Raw genomic sequence first — 26,529 nt, forward strand, 5'->3', positions numbered from 1 at the left:
CACAGAAGTAAAGAGGCAGCAGAACACATTTTTAACACTTTTTGAAACATCTAATTCAAATCTGAGCAGATAAAATGCACTTTCTCTCCACATGACAAACTTGGTAACAAAACCCTGTATTGAAATGAGCTGAAAGAATAGGGATACACAGAAATACTCTATAGTTTTCCCCATGAAATCTTTAAACAAAAGCCTTGTAAACTTTGTGGATATCCAACTACAAAAAAGGCTAGAGAGTTTTTAGTGTATAAAAACATGTCTGTCTCTGATCGTAAATGCAATGTGCAGTTAATTCCAAGTACTCTTAGCTCTGCAGTCCACAGCCTGCTCAGATTCGCATTTCATGATCCAGTTTCCTCTCTGCTGCCTTATGTTTGCAGAATAAGTAGGGGACAAAAAATCACGATACAGAGAAGAGAATCAGTGTAACACGGATCAGATTAACAGGACATAAGGCATAGAGGAACAACAGTTTTACTGACTCCCTGCATAAAGAGGCCATGGAGTTTGGAGGCATTAACTTTGATATGAGAACCAGTATTTTTGTCCTTGAGCTCCAAGTACCTTTTTTAATGGGCCCTTGCACATGCATGTTACCTGTATGGCTGGTACACTTCCGTGTGTGAAAAACAAACAAAGAAACAAACAAAAACTGGAAGCATTCAGCTAGCTCAGACCACATCAGTTGCTATGTGATCACACATCTCTCTCTATACTGGCCTGCAATGAAAACCTTCACAAAATAATAAGCCTTTTCATTGGGTCAGTGGTTGAGCTCACCTGCCTCCTTCTGCTCTCCCAGCTTGTCAAGGATGTTAAAGGAAATGTCCAGGTATTCTCTCTGAATAGCACTCACAGCAATCTTCCTCTGCTTTCTCTGGCGGGGAACAATCTGAATCTTAAATTCTGACTCCTCAGTCTCCTCCTCTTGTTTTTGCTCTGTGTTTTGCTCAGTGTCAGACTCTGTGTTGTTTAAGCCAGCAAGTTTATGACTTTCTGTTTGGTTTTCAGAATCCTCGGGGACTTTAATAAGGACTGTTTTTATGTTTGGGCTTGGAATTGCTCCACTAGGCCTAATTTCCTCTACACTGAGTTCAGAGTTATCATCAATGGACATTTCTGGAAGGGCAAACGATTTCTGCAGCAGGTCCCTTTTCTGTTTCAGTGTTAGCGAGTTCCCACTGGGTATGTCCTGAAGTTCCTCTGGCTTAGCTAACTCTGTAGAGTCCTTTTTACCTTTGGGAGAAATTGAAAGCAACTCCTCTATTCCTGCTGAAGTACTGTTGCTCGCATCCTTAGAACTAAAGTCCTTCGAGCAATCTTCAATGCTGAACTGGACCAGAGGAGTTGTGCTGAGGCTTAATGCAGAAACATCGATCGGAGTTGAAGGAGATGACACAGCAGTTTTACCAGAGACTTCATCATTTAACTGGTTTGTTGTTTCTTCTTCTTCATCACTCTCCACTATTCTTAGGGGAGGAAGTGGTTCAAAGACTAAAGAGTCACTGTCTGAAGTGGAGAGTACCGAATGCTTTTCAGGACCTGATGTTGAGTCAGAGGACAGATCTATCAGATCTAAGTCTTCCTTGGGACCAGCAGGTTTAACCGGAGAGTCTACCTTCACTTCATAGGTTTCCATGCAGTTTAGCCTAACTTCTGGTATGACGGGTCTTCTTGTTTCCTGGAAACTCTCTGTAGGAGGAGGATTTTCTTGTATTTCTATGTTTTCAGCTTTGGTAGAAGAATTCTGCCGAGATCGTCCATAGTCACTCTGTCTGTGTATGATGTAAGCAGCGGGGACAGGTGGCTTTTCTAAGTCACACCGGTCTATGCAGGACTTCCTGCGATGTTCATCTAATGTAAACAACAGGGAGTCTGCATTCCCTATATCAAGAGATTTTTGTTTTAGAGAGCGCAGTTTTTTTTTCTGAATGCTTTCTTCTCTCACACAGCGCAGAATACTGTCTTGTAAGGCCCCCGTCTCTCTATATTCAGCCAGCTCTATTTCACCTGATTAAAACAGAAAGAGCTAATACTACCTTAGTTGCAGACTTCTGATGGATATCTTCATCTTCATCTCACAATTCAACACATGACTGGCATTTCAAATACAAACCCAGTATTAGTCAAAATCATCTAAAATTTGTTTTCACCTCACAGCCACATTACGTAGACTTTTACAATTACAAAACACACCCTACACCCAAATAGTAGGCTTTATTCAAATTCTACTAATCCCGAACAGTTGTACCCTGCAGATAGTCTGTTTAAGCTTATGGTATGGCTTCATTAGGGGTAAGAGTTGAAAGAAGGAATGAGCTACATAGACCATGTTGAAGAGGTTTCAAAGTAACTGGGGACATTATTCATATATGAGCATTATACACACACACACACGTATATTAGAACACATCTACATATTCTTATACTGAGCTTATATTATTAGGGCACGCCTACATGTCATTTATAGCAACAAAGTAGGCTTTAAAAGGATGCTTCTAATCCAAGAAGCAAGGGTAGCAATAGCAGTGAGGATGCAGCAACACAAGCTTGAGCTCAGACAGGTGTTCAGAGAATTGTTTCTCCATGTATACTAGACACCAGTAAAGCCTAGCCACTATCGCATCACATAGTATGACCTCCCCAACTTAGGGAGGTGTAAACCAAGCACAGCTGGTGCTACTACTGCACTTGCTGGTGCTACCAGTTCATTTGTATCTTGCTATGTGAACACACCCACTGAGAACATTTTTTAAGTTTGTTCGTGTTGGTGTCGCTGTTGTTGGTGTTAATGACATATTTTCAAGTAATTGAGAATATTCTTGATCATCATTAGCCCCATATTTCAAAATGCTCCACATATGAATCAAAAAGCAGTGAGAAAAATTAAAGCATTTTCCTATTCAGAACATTCTTCCTCCAGTGCAAAATTTCTGGAAGAAAAAAAAAAGGGGGGTGGTGGCAGAGGTAGAGAAACTCTGATGTTTGAATTCTGTTCTGTTTTAGAGTGTTCACTTCAGAATTCTACATTTCTACATTTGAAAACAAACTCTTTTCTATTTTTGGAAACCACCAGCTGACCTTTTCTACCAATGGAAAACCATAATATTTGCTGCAGCAGCAACAAATTTGCTTGACCAATCATCCTACCTCATCAAAAAGTCAATTTCCATGAAAAAAAAAGTAATTTTGAATAAAAATTTCCAGCCCAATTGTAAGAGAATGTTGTAAGAAATCTTAAACATTTTGACATTCAAAAGAGCTTAAGTTTTCAGGAAACAACTACTGATTTTAGATACTTTCATTCTGGAGATTCCTGTAAGAGATCTGAGATTCCTATAAGAGAATTCATACAGAGAAATGAAGAGTACCTGCTCTCAAAAATCAGACAGAGGGCTTGTATTCAAATTATACATTGCAATAAGCTCTACAAAGGTGATAGCCTGAAACTAGAGTAGGAAATTGTACTTCTACACAAGTTTATAGCAATAAAAAAAATCATACTTCTCTGAGCATTCATCTCAACAGGTTGATATTTCACCATTTTGCTGCCACCAATTCTTTTCAGTCTTGCAAAGAACGTTTGAGATTCTTTATTGCAAGGGCCAGTTGGTGTATCATGAATATCAGATTCATCAAAAACACTGTCTTCCTCTGCTGGAGAAAGAAAAAACTTTATTACTTGTAGTAGAGTGCAATTCCTTGAATGAAAGGCCGTCAACATGATAAAACCTCAGCTAGTTTCAGTTAACTTTGAACTGGAAAATTAAAAATCATCTGAATCTTTTAAGAAAAACTACAGAAACAGATATAACTGCCATTCTTGTTACATCTTAAGTTAAGGTCAGAAAGGACATTGATAAATGGAAAATGGGTTACAATACAGCAGAAGTATGCCAATGTTTTTACCATTCTGAGCTGATTTTTTTCCTACTACTAATAGCACAGATTAGATCTTTAGATGGAAGAAAAACAAGAGATCTGGACACTGACTTGAGTAAATAATTGTCTACAGCACTCAGTGAGAAATGGTAATTTGCAGGAGATTGGACCTAGTACAACTGCAAGGTCAGTAATAAACCAGCAAAATAGAAAAGTGGAAAAGAAGGAAAATGATAATCTTGAATGGCTGCTAATAGCAATACAATGACCTATGAATATGAAATGCAAAATTATTGACCTAAGTAGTAATAGTGAAACATTGAGCTCTAATATGAGATGTAGTGTTTAGAAATGCCAGATAGAAAGATCCAAGTCTACCTACCCACCAAAAAATAATCACATCACTTGTATGAAAGTGATTTCTTTTTTAAAAAAAGAAAGTGATTTAAAAAAAAAAAAAAAAAAAGAAAAGATAGAAAGAAAAAGAAAAAAATCCTCATCTATCATGTGTCTAGTGAGGCTTCTCCAAGGAGGTAAGAAACACTACTGGGACAATAAGAAAAATAGAGAACTCAAGAATAAGTTTGCTTTGTTTATTCTGGGAAGCAGACCTGGAGAGAAAATGCTTTTGGAGTTGAGGAATAAGGTAGAGGAAAATAAGTCAAAGAGTTGGAATGGCCAAAATTGAAGACATAAACTAGACATTAATATCTTTAGCTTTCAAACTGATGGAACATTTTAATAGATGTGAAGCTTTGTAACAGCCACTTGGTATCAATTAGTTTTCTTATCCCTTATGCTAAGATGAAAACAGGAAAAAACATCAATCAAAGTTGATAACATGAACATCTACAGGAACTGGGCTTAATAAATTGGTACATCGCTTTTAAACTCATGTCCTGTGTCTCTCAATTCTTTTTCCCTTTGGCAACAAATGCTTCTTCTTACAGGATATATCAACAGCTCTACAACAGTTTGTACAGATGCCACAATCCCACCACAAACTTCAAACCTTGTTATAATTTTTTTGTTACATAGTGGGAAAACCATCTTCTGCATAGGGATTCTTGTTGCCTGACAATAATATCCTGTTATGTTGGTCATCTAAATACCACCTTTGATGATGATGGCAGTGCACAATGCACCTAGCCAGAATCTCATTAGAAAAGGTTCCAAAACGTTATAGAGTTATGCTGGCTGCTTCTTGCAGGTAGAAGAGGGGTGGGGGGAGAGAGAGAGAAAGACACCTTTTCTACATAATCTTTATTTTTTCTCCAGCATTTCAGTAAAGGAGAATATTCAGCCCTATAATTAAATCAGCATTTATAAAAACAGCCCATTTATGGTCTTTAACCTCTGGGCAACCCAATGCTCTTCACAACAGCTTTGGAAAGCAAGTAAACATTATTCTCCTTTCTTTAAACACTCGGAAACAATGATGAAGTGACACACAAGGCCACCCAAGGAATCAGTGTCAGATACAGGACTGGAACACTGGGTTTTTTCAATGTAACTTGGCACTTACTTTGAACAGGAAAATTGGTATTTAGGCACCTCACTTTGTCCTAGAAATATCTCAAAATCAACCCAGAAACTGACTATGTTTTATAAATGTTACTACTACCCTCAGCATTCTTAAGTCATCCTAATTCAGTTCTACAGCTCTAAAATAAGGCAAAATCACCATTAAGTCCACAGGCCATAAGTTCCGTAAGTTCCACAGGCATTAAGTTCCACAGGGAAGGCCCTCTTGGCCTTCCTCTAGCAATACAAAACGGCCAAGTTAGTAAGAATATGCAATACTTCATTTACATCTATTTTGAAGTTGCTTTAATTTGCTAGAGCTGAGTAATAGGGTGTTCAGGTAAACAAAATTTCATGTCCTTCTTCTCTTGGATATTTTTCAATGAGGTACAAACAGCAAAAGAGGAAAAGGATATGTATGTAAAGACAGAGTATTCCTTATATTCTTCTTCCTCTGGAAGAAGAGTTTGCTGAACACTCAGGAAGACTGCTTGAAAAGGAGGTTGAAAATAGTCAGTGAATAAAAGGCAGCTAGAGATTAGCATCAAAAGAACCCATCAAACTTTGATCAGAAATACTTATCACATAACAAACTTCACAGTTGTAGGGAACTACTCTCAGTGACCCCATGTAACTTCAAGTTCTAACCTTACACCAGCTCACACCATCACAGTATCTCTGCTATAACAAGCAAGAAAAGTACAGTTAACAACCAGATGCAGACTCCAAGGGTTGAACCACTTTTCTGCCTTTAGACACAAGCATCATACATGTCTGCATTGGAGCTACTCAACTTCAGCTCCATTTATTAAGGAGGAAAAAAAAAAGCAACAAAGCTATAGACTGAGTTCATCACTTTAACTTTTAAACTTCTCACTATTTAGTACTAAGCCATGTTATTATTATAAAGCAGCTATCATCCAGAACACAGTATTTTGAACATCTGCTGTGGGATGAGATGAAATGCACTCCAGAAGTGCCTGTTTTTCTGCTAATTGGACAGCTAGCACTTGCATGTCTGTATTTGGTCAGATGAATTGCACTTACCATATCCAAATAGTCAGACTGCAGTGACAGGCTGGTTGCAACGCTTTTATGTGAGCATGACCAGTAAAAATTTTCACTTAAAGGCTAAGCACTACCCAGGCATGGTGACTCAGCTACTCAGCCTAAACTACGCTCCCTTCAAGATAAAAGTTACACTGCTGTGCTATGCTTAGCCTACAAAGAAACAGTAAGCGTATTTCTTTTATTATAGATGGCTATAGCTGGACACAAAAATTATACCTTGGCCTTAATTCTGACTACTGTGTCCTAAATTTCAAACAACATATACCCATTTCTACAACATCTGTGAGACTTAATGAATTAAATCAATGACTGTAAGATAAATGAGAGTGTTTAAAGTACCTTTTTCCTTTTCACTGTATCGGCTTATGTTACTGTTGTCACTATACAAAGGACCAGCAGTTGCATGGGGTTTGCAGCTGTGATACTGAGCGTTGAGGGTATTGACTGTGATGTGGATTAGGTGAAGTACAATCTTGCTGATTTCACAGTCTCTGTAGGGGTACTGTTCAGTGAAAGAGGAAAAACTTCAGCTTAAAACCCAACTTTTCTCCATGGATAAGCATTTAAGCAGTAAAATAGAAAAATGACAAGAATATTGTCAGCTAGATATCCCTTCCCTTTCTTTGATCGCACATTTCTAAATACATGTTGAGAAGCAGGACTGTTTTCAGCTTTGTGCAGACACTTGAAAAGATTTTCTATTAATAAGATTCAATATATAATTTCCTTGACTTTTATATGATAAAATCAACCATTTATAATAATGCAAAAGGTCTTATCAAAACTTTTCTCCCAACACTGTATTTCAACCTGCATCTTAACATTCATTTCTAGCATCTCTACTTCCTTCTATGCCCTGTAAACCTGCAAGAAATATCAGAAGTATTCACAGCTCCATTTCAGTGTGTAAACACACTATATTTTAACAACAGATCCTAAAAAAAAAAAAAAAAAAGCATCACTTAAAGATTACAAGCTATTAAGCTGACCCCTCATTTAAAAGTTAAAATTTGTTTTAAAAAACAGGGTAGGTTACCCTAAATACTATTCATGACCTTTCTAATTAGCACTTAGATCTTCATATAGAATTTTACTCTTTGCATATCCGTTGTTTTTTGTTTGTTTGTTTGTTTTTTCAGGTAACAATGGGAAAGACAATACAGACAGCAGGAGTAACAGGTCTGTAGCACAGATGAAAGCCTAACTATTTCAGGCACTGAAATGAAACACTTAAACATTTAATGCAAATCAGACGTATTCTTTATAGCATTTGCAGTACAGATATTGTTCCCTGTAATTAAATTTCACTCTGAAGGTGGATTTTAAGGCAGATGCCACCTTTTTAAGACCACTTACCTTATAGAGAATAACAAGTAAAGCTTTTAACCACATCTGCCGAATGTGAGGTTTGAGGGACCACAGCGAGCAGCGAGGAGGCTGCTGAAAGTAATGCCTTAGCTGAGGACAAGTGCAGTATTTCAGTACCTGCACCACCAAAGGAAGAAGATGTTTTCCCAGGTTGATGTTATAGTCCATCACCTGAAAAGAACATCAGCACAGGAGTTAGCTCACTAAAATCAACTCCACTGGTAATAGCTTTTGATAAAGCAAAATAAGTAATGTAGTTTAGATATTAGTTAAGTGAAAAGAAATAAATGTTTTTAAGAAAGTCTTACCAGCAATTAAAAAATTCTGCCAGTTTGTCAGGCTCTATTTTTAGCTAGTTAGGTAAAATGAAACAAAACAAGATGCATTCAGAAAGCCTTTCATCTTGCATAGTCTAACTTTTAATGTATATACATATGCATATACATACATACATACATAATGCACATATATACATACATATATTACGCTGGGATAGCTTTATATTGTGGCGCAAGTTGATCACACTTTAACAGACAAAACCATGCTAGACATATATCCCATGTTTAACAGACAAGATGCAATTGTGGGTTATCTGGTGGTGGCAGTTTGTTTTTTCAATTAACGCTGCACTGACAATTTTCATTATTTTCTCATCAGTCTTGCAATGCTATCTGTTTTTTTTCTTAAGCCACATGTTCTGGAATCAGGTAATGAGCCAAGAATTCCATTGTAGCTGTAATGTTATGCAGAAAGTCTAAACATGCAACTCTTTAAGGATGATCCAAGAATAAAGCTGATGAAAAATATCTTGCTATAAATAAAATGTTCGTTGTTTTTAAGTGGGAGTGTTGCTGAAGACAGGTTACTGTTATTACTACTAGCCATAAGCCTTGCCTCCTTCATGAACACTGATGAGCATCATGCTATTTGGTGCCTATCCTACAGGTTTGAATCCTGATGACTAGCTACAGTATAGGCGTATATTCTCACTGCCCTAACACAGTCTTGTGTCTTCTATTGAAAGAGAATTATTAGTTTTGATTATTTTCCTAACAGTCTTTCAACATTAATTATTTTTCTTTAAAGCCGTATGTCCTGGAATCAGCAGCTGAACTGGATCATATCAAGGATCCCTTCTCTCTGGCGCTGACCCAGAATGGCTGATGTCTAGGAAGGTACAACAAAGCAAACTCCAGCACATCCCCTAAGATCTATCACCTTCCTGCAGTTTAAGTGGAGTTGGTGCTTTATCAGGAGCCCTGTATACCTAAACAGACACAAACATCAGTTTCTTCCACATCAACCATTTCCTTCAAGTCTGTATTTATTTATTTTTTTTAGTTGTGCTTTTATTAGAACAAGGGACCTAATTTACAAACACAAAGCTTACCTCTCAAGTTCCCTACTGAACAAGCTGATTAGAGTTTTGTCCCTGTAAGTTGCCTCAAATTTTCCTGCTACATGCATGGACCTAAACAGATGAATTCTACATCTCTATCTATCCTTGTAGGGTTAGCCTGTTGAACAGATGATGTATAATCACCAAATATGGTCCTCTCAGGCTGAGATACAGTTTTATAGCATGGTTAGGAAAAGATCATCCATACAAGGAAGACAGAACCCTGCCTTAACACAGCACGTAATGTAACACAGATGGTCCTAAGCTGAGCAGACATATTTTTTTTAAGATGTCACAGGAAGATGTGGAATAAATGATGTTACAAATGCTGAGCAGACCTCAGCCTGGGAGGCAGAGCCTGGCAAATCATTGTAGGTCCCCGTAAGTGCTGTACTTCCCCACCAGACACGACTGTACAACATTGCCACCATGCGGGACAACGCCGAACTGCCTTCAAACACCAACATTTTTCCACTTCAACTGCTAGAAATTGTGTGCTTTCAAGGACTCAAAATATTCAGATTTTATGACACAAACAAAAATTTGATTTTTTTCCTTGAATTGGCCATTAAAACCTAGTTTTGAATCAAAACTCTTTAACCAGCAAGTTAGTCCAGTCCTACCCTTTGTGGAGCTAATTGTGGAAAGCAAATATATAATAATATTATATATTATATAATAATATTATATATATTTATACAATCAATAATATTTATTTTATTACCCTTACAGCAACTTTCCAATACCTAAAGGGGGCCCACAGACAAGGAGTAACATTTTAAACTAAAAGAGGGGAGGATTAAATTACATACAAGGAGGAAATTCTTCACTCAGAGAGCGGTGAGGCACTGGCACAAGCTGACCAGGGAAGCTGTGGTTGCCCCATCCCTGGAGGTGTTCAAGGCCAGGCTGGATGGGGCTTTGGGCAACCTGGCCTGGTGGGAGGTGTCTGTAATTCTATAACTAGGAGAGAGGGCTGTAACTGAAATGTACCTCTAAGAGTTATTATACTGAGTTTTCATTCTGTAAATGCATCTTCAAATAGTATTTCTCTTGCAGCGAAGATTTTCATCAGAAAGCAGTCCTACAGCTCAGAAAAAAAAAAAAAAATCCCCTGAAAATACAAGTTAAAGTTTTTATGCCTTAGACATGGAGACAAATCATGGCCTACTTAAGTCCTCATACACGCTCTATTTCACTTCAAGGAAGGCAAGATTCAACTATGAAGCTTTTCAAACAGTGATGGTGAATTTGGCTATCCTGAGACATTTTAAAGGCAAAGGAAGACGAAAGGAAAAGACTGATGACTGTGTTACGTAGTACTTCTTATAATCAGGTCAAATATGGTCACTGAAGTTTGGGTACCCAAACTTGGAAAACACACAGAAAAATGTGGAAGATAATGTCCTGTGATCTAAACTGGCACCTCTGAAAACTGTATAATAGGCCTGGAATTCCTTTTACACTCTTTAGCTTAAAACTACAAGTGAAAGATTATTCATTACCAATATATAGTAATGATGCCTCAAGATGAGTGGATCAGAGTACATTGTGATAAGGAGGAAGTGTGGAAGTGATGATTACGCTTCATCACAAATAAAAAGAATATTCTGCAAGTGTGAAATTTTTTCCAGCCTAGCATTACAAACTGCTCTATCAGTAAGAATTAAGTCTTAGAAGAGCATTGTGAGGTAAGAAATTACAGTCCTTCTTACTCTGAAGATGGAGACAAGAAGGCACAAGGCAAGAAAGTGCTAATTTAACACAGCTGTACAGGCAGTTCATCATTTCCACTCCCTAAGAAAAAAAAAAAGATGAGAAGAGAAAGCTCTGGTGCACTCTAAGGAAGGAGGAGAATGAGTCTCCTGCAAAACAAGGAACGTCAAAAAGCTTACAGACCATTCTTGTAAGGTTCCATGTCTTCCTGAATGAAAGGACAGAATGACATGTGAGGAAAGCAAGGCATTTGTAGGCTAGGTAAAGAGAGCAAAGAGGTTTGGAGCAGTCTCCAACTTTTCATACAGTGATAATAATCACACACATACACACAACCCTTATTACAATGCCACCAGTGCAGGAAGTTTAGTGTACCAATAGGGAGCTATAAATAATTCAACCCTTTACTTTTTAACTACAGAGCAAAACTCTACATGAAACACTTGTTTAGACTACAGAGAGCCTTCTAAGAGTAAATAAGAAAGTCCTTGCTCCCAAATTCATTTCACCAACTCAAGATGCATTAAGAAGGTTTAAGCAGGATTACTGCACTCAGCCTTTATTTTGGTACAAAAGCAGCCGTGTTACCACCATTTCAACAACAGGCAAAGAGAAATAGCTGCAAGAGATAGTAAGAGCCTTCACCTACTTGTGCTATCCCAGCAATAAAGGCATTAAAGCAGGTTGAAACACGCATTTTTTGTGGTGCAATCATGAAGCATCCTTCCTGCTGGTCATAACCAAGCAAGACATACAGATGGCGCTTGACTGTGTTAAAAGCTTTAGCACTGCTGATATCCGACTCAGCGCTGCTCTCATCCTTTGCCATGAACTTCATTAGCACAGTAATCAGCTGATGAACAGTCTGGTGATCAATCCCAGCATCCTCTGGCAGTAGGTCTTTTATTGTATTATCATTCTCTGGGGAGGGTTGTCCTATCAGTACAAGAGACAATGGTATCAGACACTGGAAAAGACTGCAAGAAGGATACACAATACATCACAAAGTTCTTCCAGAGCCAGTTGCTCCATTTCTGCCCAAATACACCTGGGTGACGTCACAGGAGAGACGGGCATGCATTTCTGAGGGCACTGTTCCTCTATTGCTTCAGTCTCAACATCACAGTAATATATACTAAGTATACAGAATTACATTTTTCAGCTTTCCCATATTTACCAGAACTGCTTATCTTCCCATTCCAGTGCCCCTCTGACAAGCTGAATATTACCATTCCTTTACTTTCATGTGCATTAAAAGAGAATCAAATTTCATGGTCATCAAATTCTCATCTGGCATAGTTTTCAGTTTTCCTTAGCAAACAGCAGACATTAGACTTCACCAGTTGAGAATGCAGCAAATGGCAAAGGTAGGAAATAGGGAAAATTCTACCCAATAATGATTAAAAAAATGAAGATTTCCCATTTTAACATTGAGTCCATACTTCTATCAGATAACTTGAGCCAAAACGTAGGCATTATAATGGTTTATGTTTGAGACGCTATGTAATATGTGAAAATTTAGGTGGCTTGTTCCCAGAGAAGAATCTTGAGACTTCATTTATAAACACTGAATGGAAATAATCAAACAGTAGTACTTTGCATTATTGTCAGGTGAAAGACTAGAAGCTACTTAAAAAGCACAATGAAGCTGACATGCTGCCACTCTCTGCCCGAGTAGAACAGACTCACTGCACATAACAGTTGCTAATTGGACATGAATTTTCATTTTCAAATTCCAGTATTTTTTAAATGCAGTATTACCTGTTATTTTTCAGACCTGCCTTTGGAGTTACCCTCTTCCATCTCACCCTAGGTTTAAGGCCTTTTCTATTATTAAAGATCGTTAGTGCTTAACAGTTCCTACAATAGCAACTGAAATCATGAAAAGCAGCAGCTATTTCACACTTCATTGTATCAGATTTTTTTGTTAAATCATTCTGAATATGTGCATGGCTAGAGCACAATGAGGAATACTATTCCAACTTGTTCTATTTTAAAAGAGTAATTTAAATTAAATGCCTACATAAATAAAATATATATATGTAATTGTATGATAGTTCTATTATATATGCATTATATGTGAATTTTTTTTTAAATTGGCTAGGGTAACCAAGAACAGATAATACTATTTTGACAGCATCAAAAGCAAGCACATTTTAAAATTAAGTTTTTATTACATCATTAATTTTAGTTTGTTCTGTAAACACTGTTACTATTAATTAACATTGGTGCTAAAATGTATTCAGATGTATTTTCTAATCTGTGGTTAAAAATCTATCTTACAATGAATTATTGTGATAAAGCAAGCTGGTATGAAGCAGAATTACAAAATGATCTATTTGTTTTCATTTAATGGGTAAGTCTTTTCATGTATTGGAAATAGCCCTTACTTTTGCAATAATTGTTTAAGCTGAAGTTTGTAGGACTGACCGTACAAGTAAGATTAGCTTAAATTCTGATCTTGCATTTGGATTGTGCAAGGATTAGTTTTAGATCTAGAAAAAACAGATGAGCATGAGGACTAGTTCATTTAAGTGGTATGCATAAAATAAATTATTTTCTACCACAGATGTACATACTATGTTTCGTAGTTGGTTAGGTCCTTAGAAGGATGAGATACGCTCAGTACTGTCATTGCAAAGTGTTAACAAACGTAAGCCAAACCTTCAAAAAAACAACATTAAGATTTCAGAAAGAAATAATAAACAGTGGGCAGGTAGAGAAGGATAGCCTTTTGAGGGTGAGGCACTGACAGCAAAAGCTGGCTGCTTCTGAACAACATCCGCCAGCCCTGAAGTAGTACATACAACTGGGGACAACTTTCAATACAAATCTAGAACAAAACTGCAATTTACACTTTTTGGAACCATGCTGTGCTTGTTTCCAAAAGGGTGTAGATCTTGAAAATAGCTTTCATCTTGCATAAGTTTATCTCATGAGTCAGCTAGAAAGCAAGCACTAGTGTCTTCATTTGCTTTTCCCTTTAAAGCACTCCCCTCCTCTTCACACCCACCTGGTGTTTGCTCTGGTGTTCCGCCAAGTGCTGGAGCAGACTGCTCATGTCTGGTCAAGCTCACAGCTTAAAAGAAAAATAACAAACAAACAAAAAAACAAGAACAGCTCTGTTTAAATAAGCAGCACTCATGACTTAAACTTCAGCATACATTCAGCACTAGCATATTTATGTTCATTTACTCATGCACTGTTGTCAGGCAGTGAGTGTAACCATTTGAAATGTCACTTCTGTACTATATAGATTTTGTGCACCCTGTTGTGTAACTCTAGTTTTCTCCATCATTTGTTTTTGCTGGTGGAAGAGTCATCCCACAGGAGCACCTGTGCAGGACCAGAAGTGGGTCAAAAAGGATTATGTAAGAGTTCCAAAATATGGTGTTGCCTGGTTTGGAGAAAATATATAAACCTTTTAACCTAACAGCCCACTAGTGCCTAGGTTTGAACATTTTATCAGTTCCCATATAGGGGTAGGAGCAATGCAAGAGGTCCAATACGAATATAAGATAACTCCATGCTTGAGAAATTCTCTAAATGAGACTGTGTGTAAGCTTTAGTTTTACTCCAAATAATATCTGTACGTTGTTTCATAAAGGCTTATGATTTTTGAGCACCTAGGCCCTCCTATTCAAGCTGGCAGGAAGAATGTGTTGCATGGACACTGTTTCCTTGTTTTCCTGACAAAGGAATTCTGAAGATTCCAAACAGAACATTCGAGAACTTAACAATTCTTTTTAAGATGTGTAAGCACATACTGCATACTAATTTGTTAATTGCAATTATTCATCAGTGTAACCAAGGAATTTTTCTATAAACATTTTATCTATTTTAGACAAAATTACTGTCTATTAGCCACAAATAAAAATTAAGATTTATCCACAAACTACTTTTGGAGCATTTTGTCCCAGCATTTTAAACAAACACAGGACAAATGTAACGTTTTGTCTATGTTCCTTGTCAAACACACTAACTTATTATCTGAATACTGCCCAAATCAGTCAAAAACCTAGATTTGCCATCCTGTTTAGATAAATATTTACAATTCCATTGTGTACCTAGCAATAGGATACAAACCTAAGAGAGAAGATAAGGCTTGTCACAAAAATATAAATAGATACTCAACGAATTTTGGTGGTTAAGGTTTCTGGGAGGGAGAGCGCTCTCTTTGACTCCACTGGTCCCTTCACACTGTCCCTCAGGGAACGTACACTCTTCTGACGGTTACGTGCGAAACGAGCCCTCTTGATCTTCCACATTGCTGCATCACTGAGGTTGGCGACATTTGTCCGGACAGCAGTGATAGCTTTGCAAATGCAATTGACCAAGTTAGGATTCATTCCACAGCATGGTGAGGCCCTAATGCTTCCAAGTGCCAAATGCAACTGGGCCCCAGGTCCCACTCAGGTCAAGAAAGCTTCATATGGGCTCAAGGGGTCCATCTGCAAGGAACTCATTTGCATCTTCTCATTCTGAAATCCATAAAACCCCAAAGAGATTAACTGTGTTTAAAAAATAATGGTGTCCCTTCCTTCTGTGAAATTGGACAAAAACAGACTCCTGAACCAAATTGAATTTCAGGCTATGGGAATTTGAGGTGCCCTCTATTTTGAGTACACATCACATTTAGTGCTGATAACTCAAATCCAAATGTGGCCTCCAGTTTTACCTCAAACTGACCTCATGTCCTACCTACACCTATCATCCTGGATCAGTGCCCCCAAAATGCTATGAGGGTGATTATGTGTTTACAGTTGTGTTACGAGGAGTATCTCTGCATGCCTTAATGGAGTCACTAACACTTTTCTATACTTATGTCTAGAGTGCCTTCAAACTGAGTTTTAATAACTGAGTGACTAAAGTCAGTGACCCCATCTCTTGCACCACTTATGCCTTTGAAAAGGCAAAGAGAAAGGTTCAAAGTAATCTTGAAAAGTATCTTTTGACCTTACTTCTGCAGCTAGAGGAGCTAGAAACCACTGCTGAGATTCCCTTCTCAGGCCACAGCAGTAGATCCCTGCTTTGTGCCAAGGTACTCACATATGAAGAAGAAAATATGTTTGCAGCTCCACTTCTTATGTGGATGCAGCAGGAGTCCCTAGGCTTTTTTAGGTCTCCATGAAAGCATAGAAGAAGGCACAAGGCTGCTGAGGGAGCGTATGCTGTCCAAACAGCTGTTTCCCACCTCCTCCAAGCAAATCACATGGAAATAGGTCTGCCTCATGGTCCATCACTTGGGTAAGGAAGTTTTCCATTACGCAGCATATTAAACAATCATGCACAAATTATTTTTAGCCCCCTTCCCCCAGCAGTGAATGGAGAGAGACATGGTATCTCATCAAGAAACCAAGTTCAAACAGGATAAACTTTTGCTTTAGTCACTACAGGAATAGCTAACTGAGCACTGGCTCTAAGAATCTGTGCACCTCTTGTGCTGTGCCCCATGTATTTGGTTGTGTTTCAAGGACCATGCAGCTCCTAGGGCTATCTTTGTACATATCATTACAGAACAGGATCAGACATGACCTTTGAGAATAGCAATGCTGATAGCATAAAAGCATCTACAGAAGAACAAGTGGGTTAATGCAGGTTGCAGTTGAGTGATTACAGAACCATACCATGTTTCAACCAAGGTTGGCAACCAAATCCTATTGAGAGTAAAATATGATGCCCAAAGGTGCAATGGAATATGATCTAATCTGCATTCAGGCATTCAAAACGTGCTCACTTTGAGGTACTCTCTTCTGTCCTGCAAGATTACTTAGTTTCAGACAATTTATACAAGTGAGGCCTACATCTCTCTCAGACCCTTGAACGCAGCTGAAATTCCAGAAGCTGATAAAAGGTGATCAGATTGATTTGGACTCTGCTTACTTGTTGGGAAAGGGAATTCTTTGTTGCAGTCCAGATGAAGCTGTGCTTCCAGAGACAAGGTCTCAAAGCGATTCACAAAGAACTCCCAGCTCAAAGCTGGAATATCCGCTTTTAGAAAATGAAGTAGCAAAAGCTTACTAAGAATTGTGGGCCTGTCCTTGACAACTGTGTCAAACTGGAAATCAAGGCAGAGGCAAAGACCCTATAGAGAAAAAAAACAACAACAACACAGTACTGAGATGTGAAGACTATAAACATTTTTTTAAAGCAAAGGAGGGTCAAAGTTCTAACTTCACCCCACAATTTTTAAAGGATAAAGATTTAGCTTCTTTTCCCTCTCCTTTAATTCAGGACTAATGCTACTGATATCAAAGGAAAAGGTAAGTAAGGAGATAAACAAATATGATGTTTATAATGGGAAGTTTCCAAGGTTTTGAGGAATATAAAAGTATGAGCAAAAGTTCTGTTCTACTACACATTTGATTTGCAGTATCGAAGTATTCTTTTCATGTATCCCTGTGTGAGAAAAGGCTTACCTTTATGCAACCGTATCAAGCCCTTGATTAGAAGAATAATGAATTGCCAATCCCAAACAGAGAAAAGATTACGTGGTGAAATGTATCAGAAGGAATTTGAGTCATAAAATGCTTCTGTATTTTATCTGCACTAGAATTTTAGGCATACTGTAAAGACTTATGTTTGAAAAGTAAATCCAGACATTAAATATGTAACTGCGGGATGCTGGGACCAGTCTCTGTTCCTCAGTGAACTATACATTTATTTTTCTTAGTTCAAAAGAATTCAAGTTCTCTGGAAACTATTTCGAAAAGATTCTATATGGAATAAAATTAACAAGTATTAACAGCATTTCATAGGCAGCAGCACTAAACTTTTCAAAATACATTTTCATTACATCCTCTAGAGAACTAGAATTGAATTTTATACTATGAGATTTTTTTTTTTTCCCTCAAAATCTTATTTGTTTATGTAGGCTTTGATCCATTTTTATATGCACTTTGTTTTAATCATGATAATTTTCATTGGCAAGGCCTCTCACATGCTTAAAATTATATGTCTAAGTAAGTCTTGCAAATATTAAGGCCATGTTTGGTTTTGCTTGAATGTATTTTCTCACTATCAGCTCAACAGGATGTAATGAGAATTGTAAAACCGTTTAGTTTTAAAATGAAAAATGTCAGTACATTTTAAAATTATAAAAACATTTACAGCTTTCTATGATAACAGCTCAAATGTCATAGTAATCCTTCGTAGTCATCAAAGTTGGGGCTCAGGCAGTATCTTTCCCATGTCTATTTTGTGTATATGTCAAATACCAAGACCTGTAAGGCTTGTCTAAAGAGGTATTAGCAGTGACTATGCCACTGTCCACGTGAGCCATTTCAAATGTTGGGTCAAAACTCAAATTCCTGTTTCAATGCATTTTTCCCCTGTATAATGAACCTACCTGTAAAGCTGGCCGCTTTATGGTGTCAAGTAGTAGTCCAGCTCTTGTAGCTACTGCTGGGTTGACATCTTCCACAGCAGTCAGGAAACAGCAGAATGCATGAGCCAAAGAGTACTTCAGTAGGTGGTTTTTTGTCACGGAGTGGATATCCAAAAATCTGCACAACACAGCCACTTTCTCCACTGTAGCAGCCCCCAGAGAAAGAAAATATAAATATTAATTCAGACAATGGCTTCTTTATGCCCTTCATGTCTTAATAATCGTAGATTATTAAAAAATATCTCTAAAATATATATATATATAAATTTTATATAAAAAATATATAAAAATATCTCTCCTAGAAATATGCACATCTTAGAAAGTAGCAACAAAGAACAGCTGGGAGGTGTTATTGTGAGTTTGGTCTTGCTCTGATTATCCAGAATGCATTATAGTCTCCTCTATTCTATTGCATTTTTGTGCCATAGTTTTGCATCCAACTACCTCCCAAACTCCCCAAACCAGCAAAAAGATGTAATCACCCGTTACAAGTTTCATCAATTACAGCAGAGAAAGCTATAGCTCTTCAGTGAAGCAACAAGCACTAAATAGCATATGTTTCTCAGGCTTACCTGCTTCAAACCTCATCTTCCAATCTTTGCTGTTAAAATTGCTGTTTATGATTGTCCAGAAAATGTCGGCTCCATGGGGAAGTGAAAGTGCATGAAGAAGTAGTGGGACTGCCAGAGAAGAAAGCTGAGAGAATTCAGACTTCACAACTCCCCATAAGCTGGAAAGACCAAACACAGCAAGTACGCTTATAAAAGCACTCCCTTGACATACTTTCTTCTAAAAGCCCATACTGTATTGTTAGAGGGAATGCACTTTTTGTGAAAATCTCTATAAGCCATCCTGAGCCTTAATGAGAATACTGCAGAGTTGCTGTTAGGTGAATAGAGCCACTTGGAAATCTTCAAATGCAACAGTTTTTCTTGAAAATCCAGGTTCAAATATTGCTAACATTGAAACATTTTAGATTTAACAAGATTTTGCTTAATTCAAGGCACAACAGCCATGAAACATAATCTGTGCTATAAATCAGCATTTTCAACATGACCAAGTTCAGCACACGAGCCGTGTCAACCACCTTGACATCATGAGTGACATACATTCACAAATCACTATGATATCCACGCTTCTTTATGACCTTCTGTTAGTTTTCCCTACTAAACCTGCAAATTCTTTAATGTCACAAATGAATGTATAGTTGGGGAATCAAAAAAGTATGAAGACAAAACTTGTGATAAAAACCTACCTTGCAATCAGCATGTGATCTTGAATATAGGCAAGAAATTGTGGATGGTCCTTTCTTGCTATGTACAGGCATTCCCCATGAAGACAAAGAATCTTCAGACAATTCAGCATGTTAAAAAGAATGTCTGGTTCTTCAAATCTTGACATTTCCTGTGTAAGCAAGATGCACTACTCTCAACACAGTGAAACTGCTTAACTGAAAATTCAAACTAAACAAACATCATTAATTTTACCTGCAGTATTGTGTATATGAGCTTCAAGGTAACTGGAAGTTGCTGATAACAAAATTTTCTTTCTGTGTCATTCTTTATTGCTGTTAAAAAAGTAAGTTACATAAATTGGTGACAAATTCCCTTCATTTGTTAATTCAAAGTGAAACTAGAGAATGTGAAAGTAATCAGAGGTAAATTAATTCTTGCTATCAGTAATACTGATGTCAGTTGAGTTACAACTGCACAGAATTTGGCATCTAATGTTTTGCTACTTTATATGTCCACAAAGCCACGATTTCTTCTAACACTTTTTGAGACTCAGTCACACTTGCAGCCAACATTATACAGCCCTCCTATTGATAAGTTGAATTAAATGCATGAGAAAAAAAAAGTGACTATGCATTGTTGGACCTGAAAAAATGCTTCAAAACCTTGTATTCTATACAAGTGAAATGTTTCATTTAAAGCCTCACTTAAATACTCTGTCTTCTCACCCTGAACCTACCAGCATTTTCTGTGGTCTCTGTGTGATTTCCTGGGTTTTCTCCATGTTTTGGTGCTGATTTGTCATCTTCTTCTCCTTCAGTTCCTATAATAAACTCAGGTCTAGTATACAGAAGACTATCCTCAAGGTTATCTGTGGGCTCCTTTAAGAACATAGTAAGTTAAATTCATTTACTGATGTTTTCTGTATACATTAAGCCATATCCTCTTGTTTAATATTTAGTGTGGATAAGCTGAGCCCAAATGACACACTGTCCAGTTTCCATGTACACTCATGCATTCAAATCACCTGCATATCTAAAATTCTGCATCAGCAAATGGATTGACAATAAGACTGTGTTTCAAACATGGATTTACATGATAGCACTTAACAGCTATTGTATATGCATATTGGAGCTGAGGGGCATCCAATCACACTGGTTTCACTTAACCTGTCCTCCTTTCTCAGCATTTTCAACAGTCAACCATCAACTAAGATTTTTTAAGTTGCCCACTTGACATCTGATTCTCTCAAAGTCATTAATCATTTGAAGATACCCATTCTTAGGTTTTAAAAGATGAAAAGCACTACGTATTAACATTTCACATTTTATTTAAGATGGTATCATAGGAGTGTACTTCCAAAGCAGACAATGGTGACAGGGAGAAGAATTCATACTGGATGAATATTGCCATCTTCCCTGTGTTCTTTAAATCAATTCAAACCCAGGAGATTTTAAATTCAATGGCATTTTTGCTTTAACCTCCAAGCTCTTCCATGCCATCACAATGCAATGAGCACGATGAAGTAGAGGAGTTATGTGCCAGTAACAAAGGTTCTTTTTCTTGCTGTACTTACCACAAGTCTGATTTCTTCTTTTGGAGCAAGCTGTTCCAGCAGCTCAAAACCCAGCTGGTAACACAGAATGCTGGACTGACACAGACCACATTCAACTGCTTTTTCATCTTTCTGACAGCTGTGAGAACCACCCCAAGGTGCCTGGAATACATTGTTTATGATGGATATTATATCTTTTGAAATGCTGTTCTCTAAGCCCAAAGTGACACCATCATCCTGGAGTTCCATCTGAAAGGGAGTGAAAAGAATAAGGACTTATTATTTATTTAAAAAAACAGAGCGCAGTCCTGCCTATTCCTACATTTGTTCCAGTGAATTGCATTACTGGGATGAGAACTGAGATAAACTGCAACTCACAATTTTAAATTGCCACTGGTGTTCAGGACAAAGCTTGAACAGCTGGAGTAAGATTTTGAAGGTAATTAGACAATTTCAAGCATAAGCAAATTAACATTACCTGGAGACAGTTATCCAAAACACTTGGGCTTAGATTCACAATGTATAACTTTACCTATCCAAAAATTATGCATCTAATCTAAGGCCATCAACAAGCCCCTGCTTCTAGTCTGTAGCAATAACTGTATCTCCAAGGAGAAGTTCATTTCATTGATATGAGCCACCTAACATGATGTGGAGGTATCTACCTTCTCTTCACTGACCATGAACCCACAACTCATGTATGGGTAAAGCCACATGAAAGCTGCAGAAAGGTTTCAATGCCTTGTACTTCATGCCACTCCCTCAGCATAAAGGGACTCAATACAGGACCAAAGGAGAGACAAAAGTGACTGCAGAACTTCACTGTCCCTCAGCATGGATGTTTTTCTTCTGCAAGTACCTGCTTCAGGATGAGATCAAACATCAGAATGAAGCAATTAAGATTCATTTCATCATCCTCACAGTCTAAGTCAATTGTCTTTCCACTGGGATGTCCAAAGTTCTTGAAGGGACTGTGAAAAGGACTACGTATTGGACTCCGAAATGGGCTCTGGAAAGGACTTGGGAAAGGACTCAGCATGTTGTTCTGAACTCTGCGCCCAGGGTCAGAAGCAACGCTTACCTGAAGACATATAAAATAAACATGTCCAAATGAATGTTAGGCATTTAAGCAATCTAATCCTATACAAGACTGGTAAATGTCAAGAACTTTGAAAACCTTATCATTTCCTTTGGTAGCTTTTTTTTTCTTTTTTTTTTGAATCTATGTATGTCCCTTAGTGCCATTAAATGATAAAATATGGTATAAGTACAATAATCATATTCTGCACAGATGTATGTATTCTCTTAGGTTAAATGGCTGTCATTCATTACCTTATTTCCACTAAGAAGGAATTTTACCATCATAAACAGAACAGAAAATTGGTGCAGACAGTAAAGCGGTCATGAAGTTACAACAATCTTCCCCATGATCCAGACATACCAACTTCAATAGCAGGAAGCTAATAAATGTGGATGCCTTGCAGTACTCGCAGCAGTATAACTAAGACTACACCAAGGATACAGGTAGCTGGAAATGAACTAGATATAACAATAGCAAGACATGCACTTCTGCACAGATTTACATTCAACCACCATACAGACCACCTACAACACCATCAGAACCTTCAGTTATTCCAAGGAGATAAACAGTTAAGTAACTCAAAGTCTATTTTTAGGCCAGCTATGCTCTGGAATACCAGACAGTAAGATTGTCCTTTTTTCCTTTTTTTTTTTTTTTTTTTTTTTTTGCTTAGTTTGGAAGTGGTTACAGGCTAGTTGTACTCTCTGCTGAGCTACATCAGAGTTTAGAAGGACTACAAGAAAAGAATCATCAATCGTCTAGATGCTGTAAGTCGTAGGTCCTTAAATCTAAAGAGCTGACCTTTGAGCACCCTTTCTGCTGTCCCTCACGCATTCTGTAGGAGATGTTTGCAAACATTTTCTTCCAGACAGACAAGTTTCCTTGGCATCAATTTTTGCATCTCTTGGAGGGGGAAAAAAATGCAGGGAAACAGAAGTAAGTTCTGGTCTGTCATCCTCCCAAAACATCCCTAGGCCCACCAAATTTGTACCTCAATACAAAAATTCACTCTAACTGTTGGTTAAAAATAAATAAATAAATAAATAAAACTTTTTAATTCTTCACATGCATTCGGTTAGGAAAATTGTTCAAAGCAAAAGAATAAGAAGGATAAATGTTACCCTCCGAGCTGCAAGATTTCCCGCCAGTTCACTGGCTCTGGATTTTCTTTGATTTGCTAACTCTTTTACAGAATTCACTCCGTCAGAAAACATGCTGATTAGTAACTGAAGAGGAACAACAATGTCAAGTTCAGATAACACCTGAGGAAAGACAATAAGTTAAAAAAAAAAAAGCATGAGTTTCGAGATTGATAAAAATATCAGCTACTTTATAAGCATATTTATCACATCATATTGAGTTCAGCAAGTTTCATGCATTTAATTTTGGGATTTGTTCATGTGAGCTGAGACCTTAGGTTTCTCTTCAAATCAGGGCAAAAGAGAAGTGGCAAAACATTGCATTTTCAAAATATTTGTTGGCATGATGCTTGGTGCACATTGCGAACAGTTTTATGCACAAACACATAGGTATGTGAAACTGTTCCACAAAAAAGTTTATGTGAAGCAAAAATATTACAAATACTTGTATGAATAACTATCTTCATTATTACCTAAAATAGGATTCCTGTAATTATTCTAAGAATCCAGCCAGAATGGTAGCCTACAGACGTCAATATATTGACAAGATAGGTTATCTGCAAATCACAGTGGTAATATGAATGAATAATGAAGATTATCGGTATTATTCTGAGGTGCCGTGGAAAATTTTATAGCCTTTTGAATTGACTGTCCCCAAAGCTGACATGATTTTTCTTGTAGTATTTGAATACGAATATTGGGTGAATGCCAGTGAATATTGACAAATAGGCAAATAGACCACGAGACTGCCAGAGAAGCAGAAAGTGTGGTGGGTACAGTGATAGTCTGATCCAGTTCTTCAGATGTGGCAATGACTACAGCTGCTTCTACAGTTTGGAATTATTTTGGAATTTACAGACCAAATTCTGTGGAGACTAAGGAGTTCTGCTGACAGAAAGTCAGAGATAACTGAATGGCCCTAAAGACACAACCAAAGGGAAAATAATTCCCAGGACCTGTCTACCAACCACCTTACTCAAGGGGCAGAAAGGTTCCATAATCCCTGGTAAGTGGCTTCTTTCTTCCTCTCAAAATCATAAATCAATCAGCATGACTTGTCAAGAGAGTACACTTACATGCAGCCAAAGCAACGCTTGCTCTTGCACAGAGGATGGATACCCTGTGAATCGACAACTAATGAAGCCAAACATCTCCTCCATGGAGAAAGGAAGAGGGCAAAGTTCAATGTCAAACATTTTGCTGAAAAGGAGAACAAAACAAAGCATCACTGAATTACTACAACATACACACTGTAAACTATGAAAACAGAAAAATAATAGAAAGGCAATCTCATAACCAGCACTGATGACACTTCTGGTGTTTTATTTGCATCCTCATTCTCCAGGGGAGTTGCGCTAGGTCGATGATACCACCTGTCCTGATTGACTATTATCACCCTGAATTTATTGATACACCTTCAGAATTTGTACTACATCTCATCTGCCCAGTTACACTTGATTTCAAAATCCAATGTATGGGAAAATTTTCATCTTACCACTCCATCCCTATTCCTTATTCACACTAAACACATTTTCATCAGTCCCTACAAATGCAAAATTACAGGCAGTTTCAGAGCCTTTTACACAGTACAAAGCAATGCAAAGCTGGATTGTGAAAGGTATACACCAAACATGAAATTATGACTCCAGCAGTCACCACCCCTATTCTGGTATTTTCTTTGCTCAATGGGGGAAAATAGTAGTTAAATCAATAAAAATCAACTCTCTTTCAGTGCTAGTTCTACTAATCCCCAATGTACCTCCTCAACAGCTGGCCAGAAAGAGAAAAATGCTTCCTTCATCATGCTACAGGAAGCCATGGAAAGCGTGCCTTGTTCAGAGCAAAGAAGCTGATTCAAGAATATCAGCATCAATAAAAGGAAACTTTCCCAAAGCTGAACTGCTCTAGTCTAAATATAATTCATGCAAAATTCAGCAGCATTCACTTGTCTATTGCACACCAGAGAGCAGGCTGAATGGCATTTTTATTCTTTGTCAACATTTTATTGCACTAATACCCTCAAAAATCAACATAAATAATTATAAAGTGGTTTCTACAAATACCTACATACCTTAACACTTCCCGGAATTCTTTCAGTTGATTATCAGGCACTTCTGTCCTTATAGCTTCCAGCCACTCTGGCATAATACATTCCCACACCGGCTGGTTTATTACATTGTACGGAATCAGGCAAAGGATTCGATTCAGCCCTTCTTTTAATTGGGTCACAGCACTACACGATTTGTCCCAGTATCCACCAACCTGTGGGCATTTCCAGGAATGATACTGATGAGCAATATTTCTAATCCCTATAACTGGTCCAGCACCAATTTGCTCAGCATATTGCAGCCCAGAAATCATGAAGGATGATTATCAGCACCTGCCAGCCTGAATTGAGAATACAGCCATGGGGATTACATTGTTTTTTTCCTCTCTAGTTTCACCCACAACCTAAGAAGCACTGTCCAAGATTTAGATGAAGTATGCTTACTTCCAGGCCATGACACAAAACAACCCCCAATTGTTTACAATTCTCAGTGAAGGACAGATTTGTTTGGTCAAACTTACACCTTAAAGTATTTGCTCTGGGCCACTAGAGTGCTGGATCTTTTTTTTTTTTTTTTCTTTTTGAAAGTTTAGTCCTTTTGTGTTTTGTTTTTTTTTGTTTGTTATTATTTCTTTGAGGGAAGGTCCTGAGTGAAGGAAGCCAAAAAATATACTTCTGAGTACATAAATAACTAGTCTACAGAGACTAATTATTCTAACTGACCTCAGCTCACATCTGCTGTTCCTTACTAATGGCTCTAGAGATGCCTGCTGTTTTGGCAGCAACTACTGGTAATCTCAGCCAACAAACTATTTTTTCTCCATTCATCACAGCTAATTTCATGGCTGTTTGTCTTCATGTTCTAGTGAACCTTTGCAAATCTGGCAAGTTGTCAGTCTAGTCTTCAGCACTGCAGTGGGGGGTAATAAAACTTTTAAAAGGGCTGGATCCAAGACAAGAAAAAGGTCCACAATAGACTACAGCATGAGTTTCAGCCCTTTCTCTCCTTAGTCTCAAACTCAAGATCTGCTTTCTTCAATTCTAACACCAGTGCATCCATTCACCTTTCAAATTCCTTCAGCTGTCCTCCAATCCTCCCACACAGACAAGGTCTATCTTCAGAGAGGT

The 26,529-nt window shown here is 37.7% G+C and overlaps 1 protein-coding gene across 3 annotated transcripts in view; it reads right to left on the bottom strand.

The window, feature by feature from the left end:
- The window catches only part of UNC79 (unc-79 homolog, NALCN channel complex subunit), a gene marked incomplete at its 5' end in the record, with an annotated part of 102,180 nt that overhangs the window by 46,914 nt on the left and 28,737 nt on the right, over nucleotides 1-26,529 (bottom strand). The window contains 18 exons of one of the 3 annotated variants that reach the window (XM_082760798.1): nucleotides 781-2,010; nucleotides 3,505-3,654; nucleotides 6,817-6,979; nucleotides 7,834-8,016; nucleotides 11,610-11,896; nucleotides 13,974-14,039; nucleotides 15,096-15,275; nucleotides 16,844-17,045; nucleotides 18,309-18,490; nucleotides 18,920-19,077; nucleotides 19,603-19,751; nucleotides 19,835-19,914; nucleotides 20,319-20,460; nucleotides 21,156-21,383; nucleotides 21,994-22,215; nucleotides 23,337-23,477; nucleotides 24,431-24,554; nucleotides 25,426-25,616. In XM_082760798.1, coding sequence (XP_082616924.1) covers nucleotides 781-2,010; nucleotides 3,505-3,654; nucleotides 6,817-6,979; nucleotides 7,834-8,016; nucleotides 11,610-11,896; nucleotides 13,974-14,039; nucleotides 15,096-15,275; nucleotides 16,844-17,045; nucleotides 18,309-18,490; nucleotides 18,920-19,077; nucleotides 19,603-19,751; nucleotides 19,835-19,914; nucleotides 20,319-20,460; nucleotides 21,156-21,383; nucleotides 21,994-22,215; nucleotides 23,337-23,477; nucleotides 24,431-24,554; nucleotides 25,426-25,616 — 4,078 coding nt within the window. The remainder of the gene's footprint in view (nucleotides 1-780; nucleotides 2,011-3,504; nucleotides 3,655-6,816; nucleotides 6,980-7,833; nucleotides 8,017-11,609; nucleotides 11,897-13,973; nucleotides 14,040-15,095; nucleotides 15,276-16,843; nucleotides 17,046-18,308; nucleotides 18,491-18,919; nucleotides 19,078-19,602; nucleotides 19,752-19,834; nucleotides 19,915-20,318; nucleotides 20,461-21,155; nucleotides 21,384-21,993; nucleotides 22,216-23,336; nucleotides 23,478-24,430; nucleotides 24,555-25,425; nucleotides 25,617-26,529) is intronic. The other 2 variants (XM_082760799.1, XM_082760800.1) reach the window with 2 other exon arrangements.

Source organism: Aythya marila (genome assembly GCF_965140915.1).
Source record: "Aythya marila genome assembly, chromosome: 5".
NCBI classification, from domain to species: Eukaryota; Metazoa; Chordata; class Aves; order Anseriformes; family Anatidae; genus Aythya; species Aythya marila.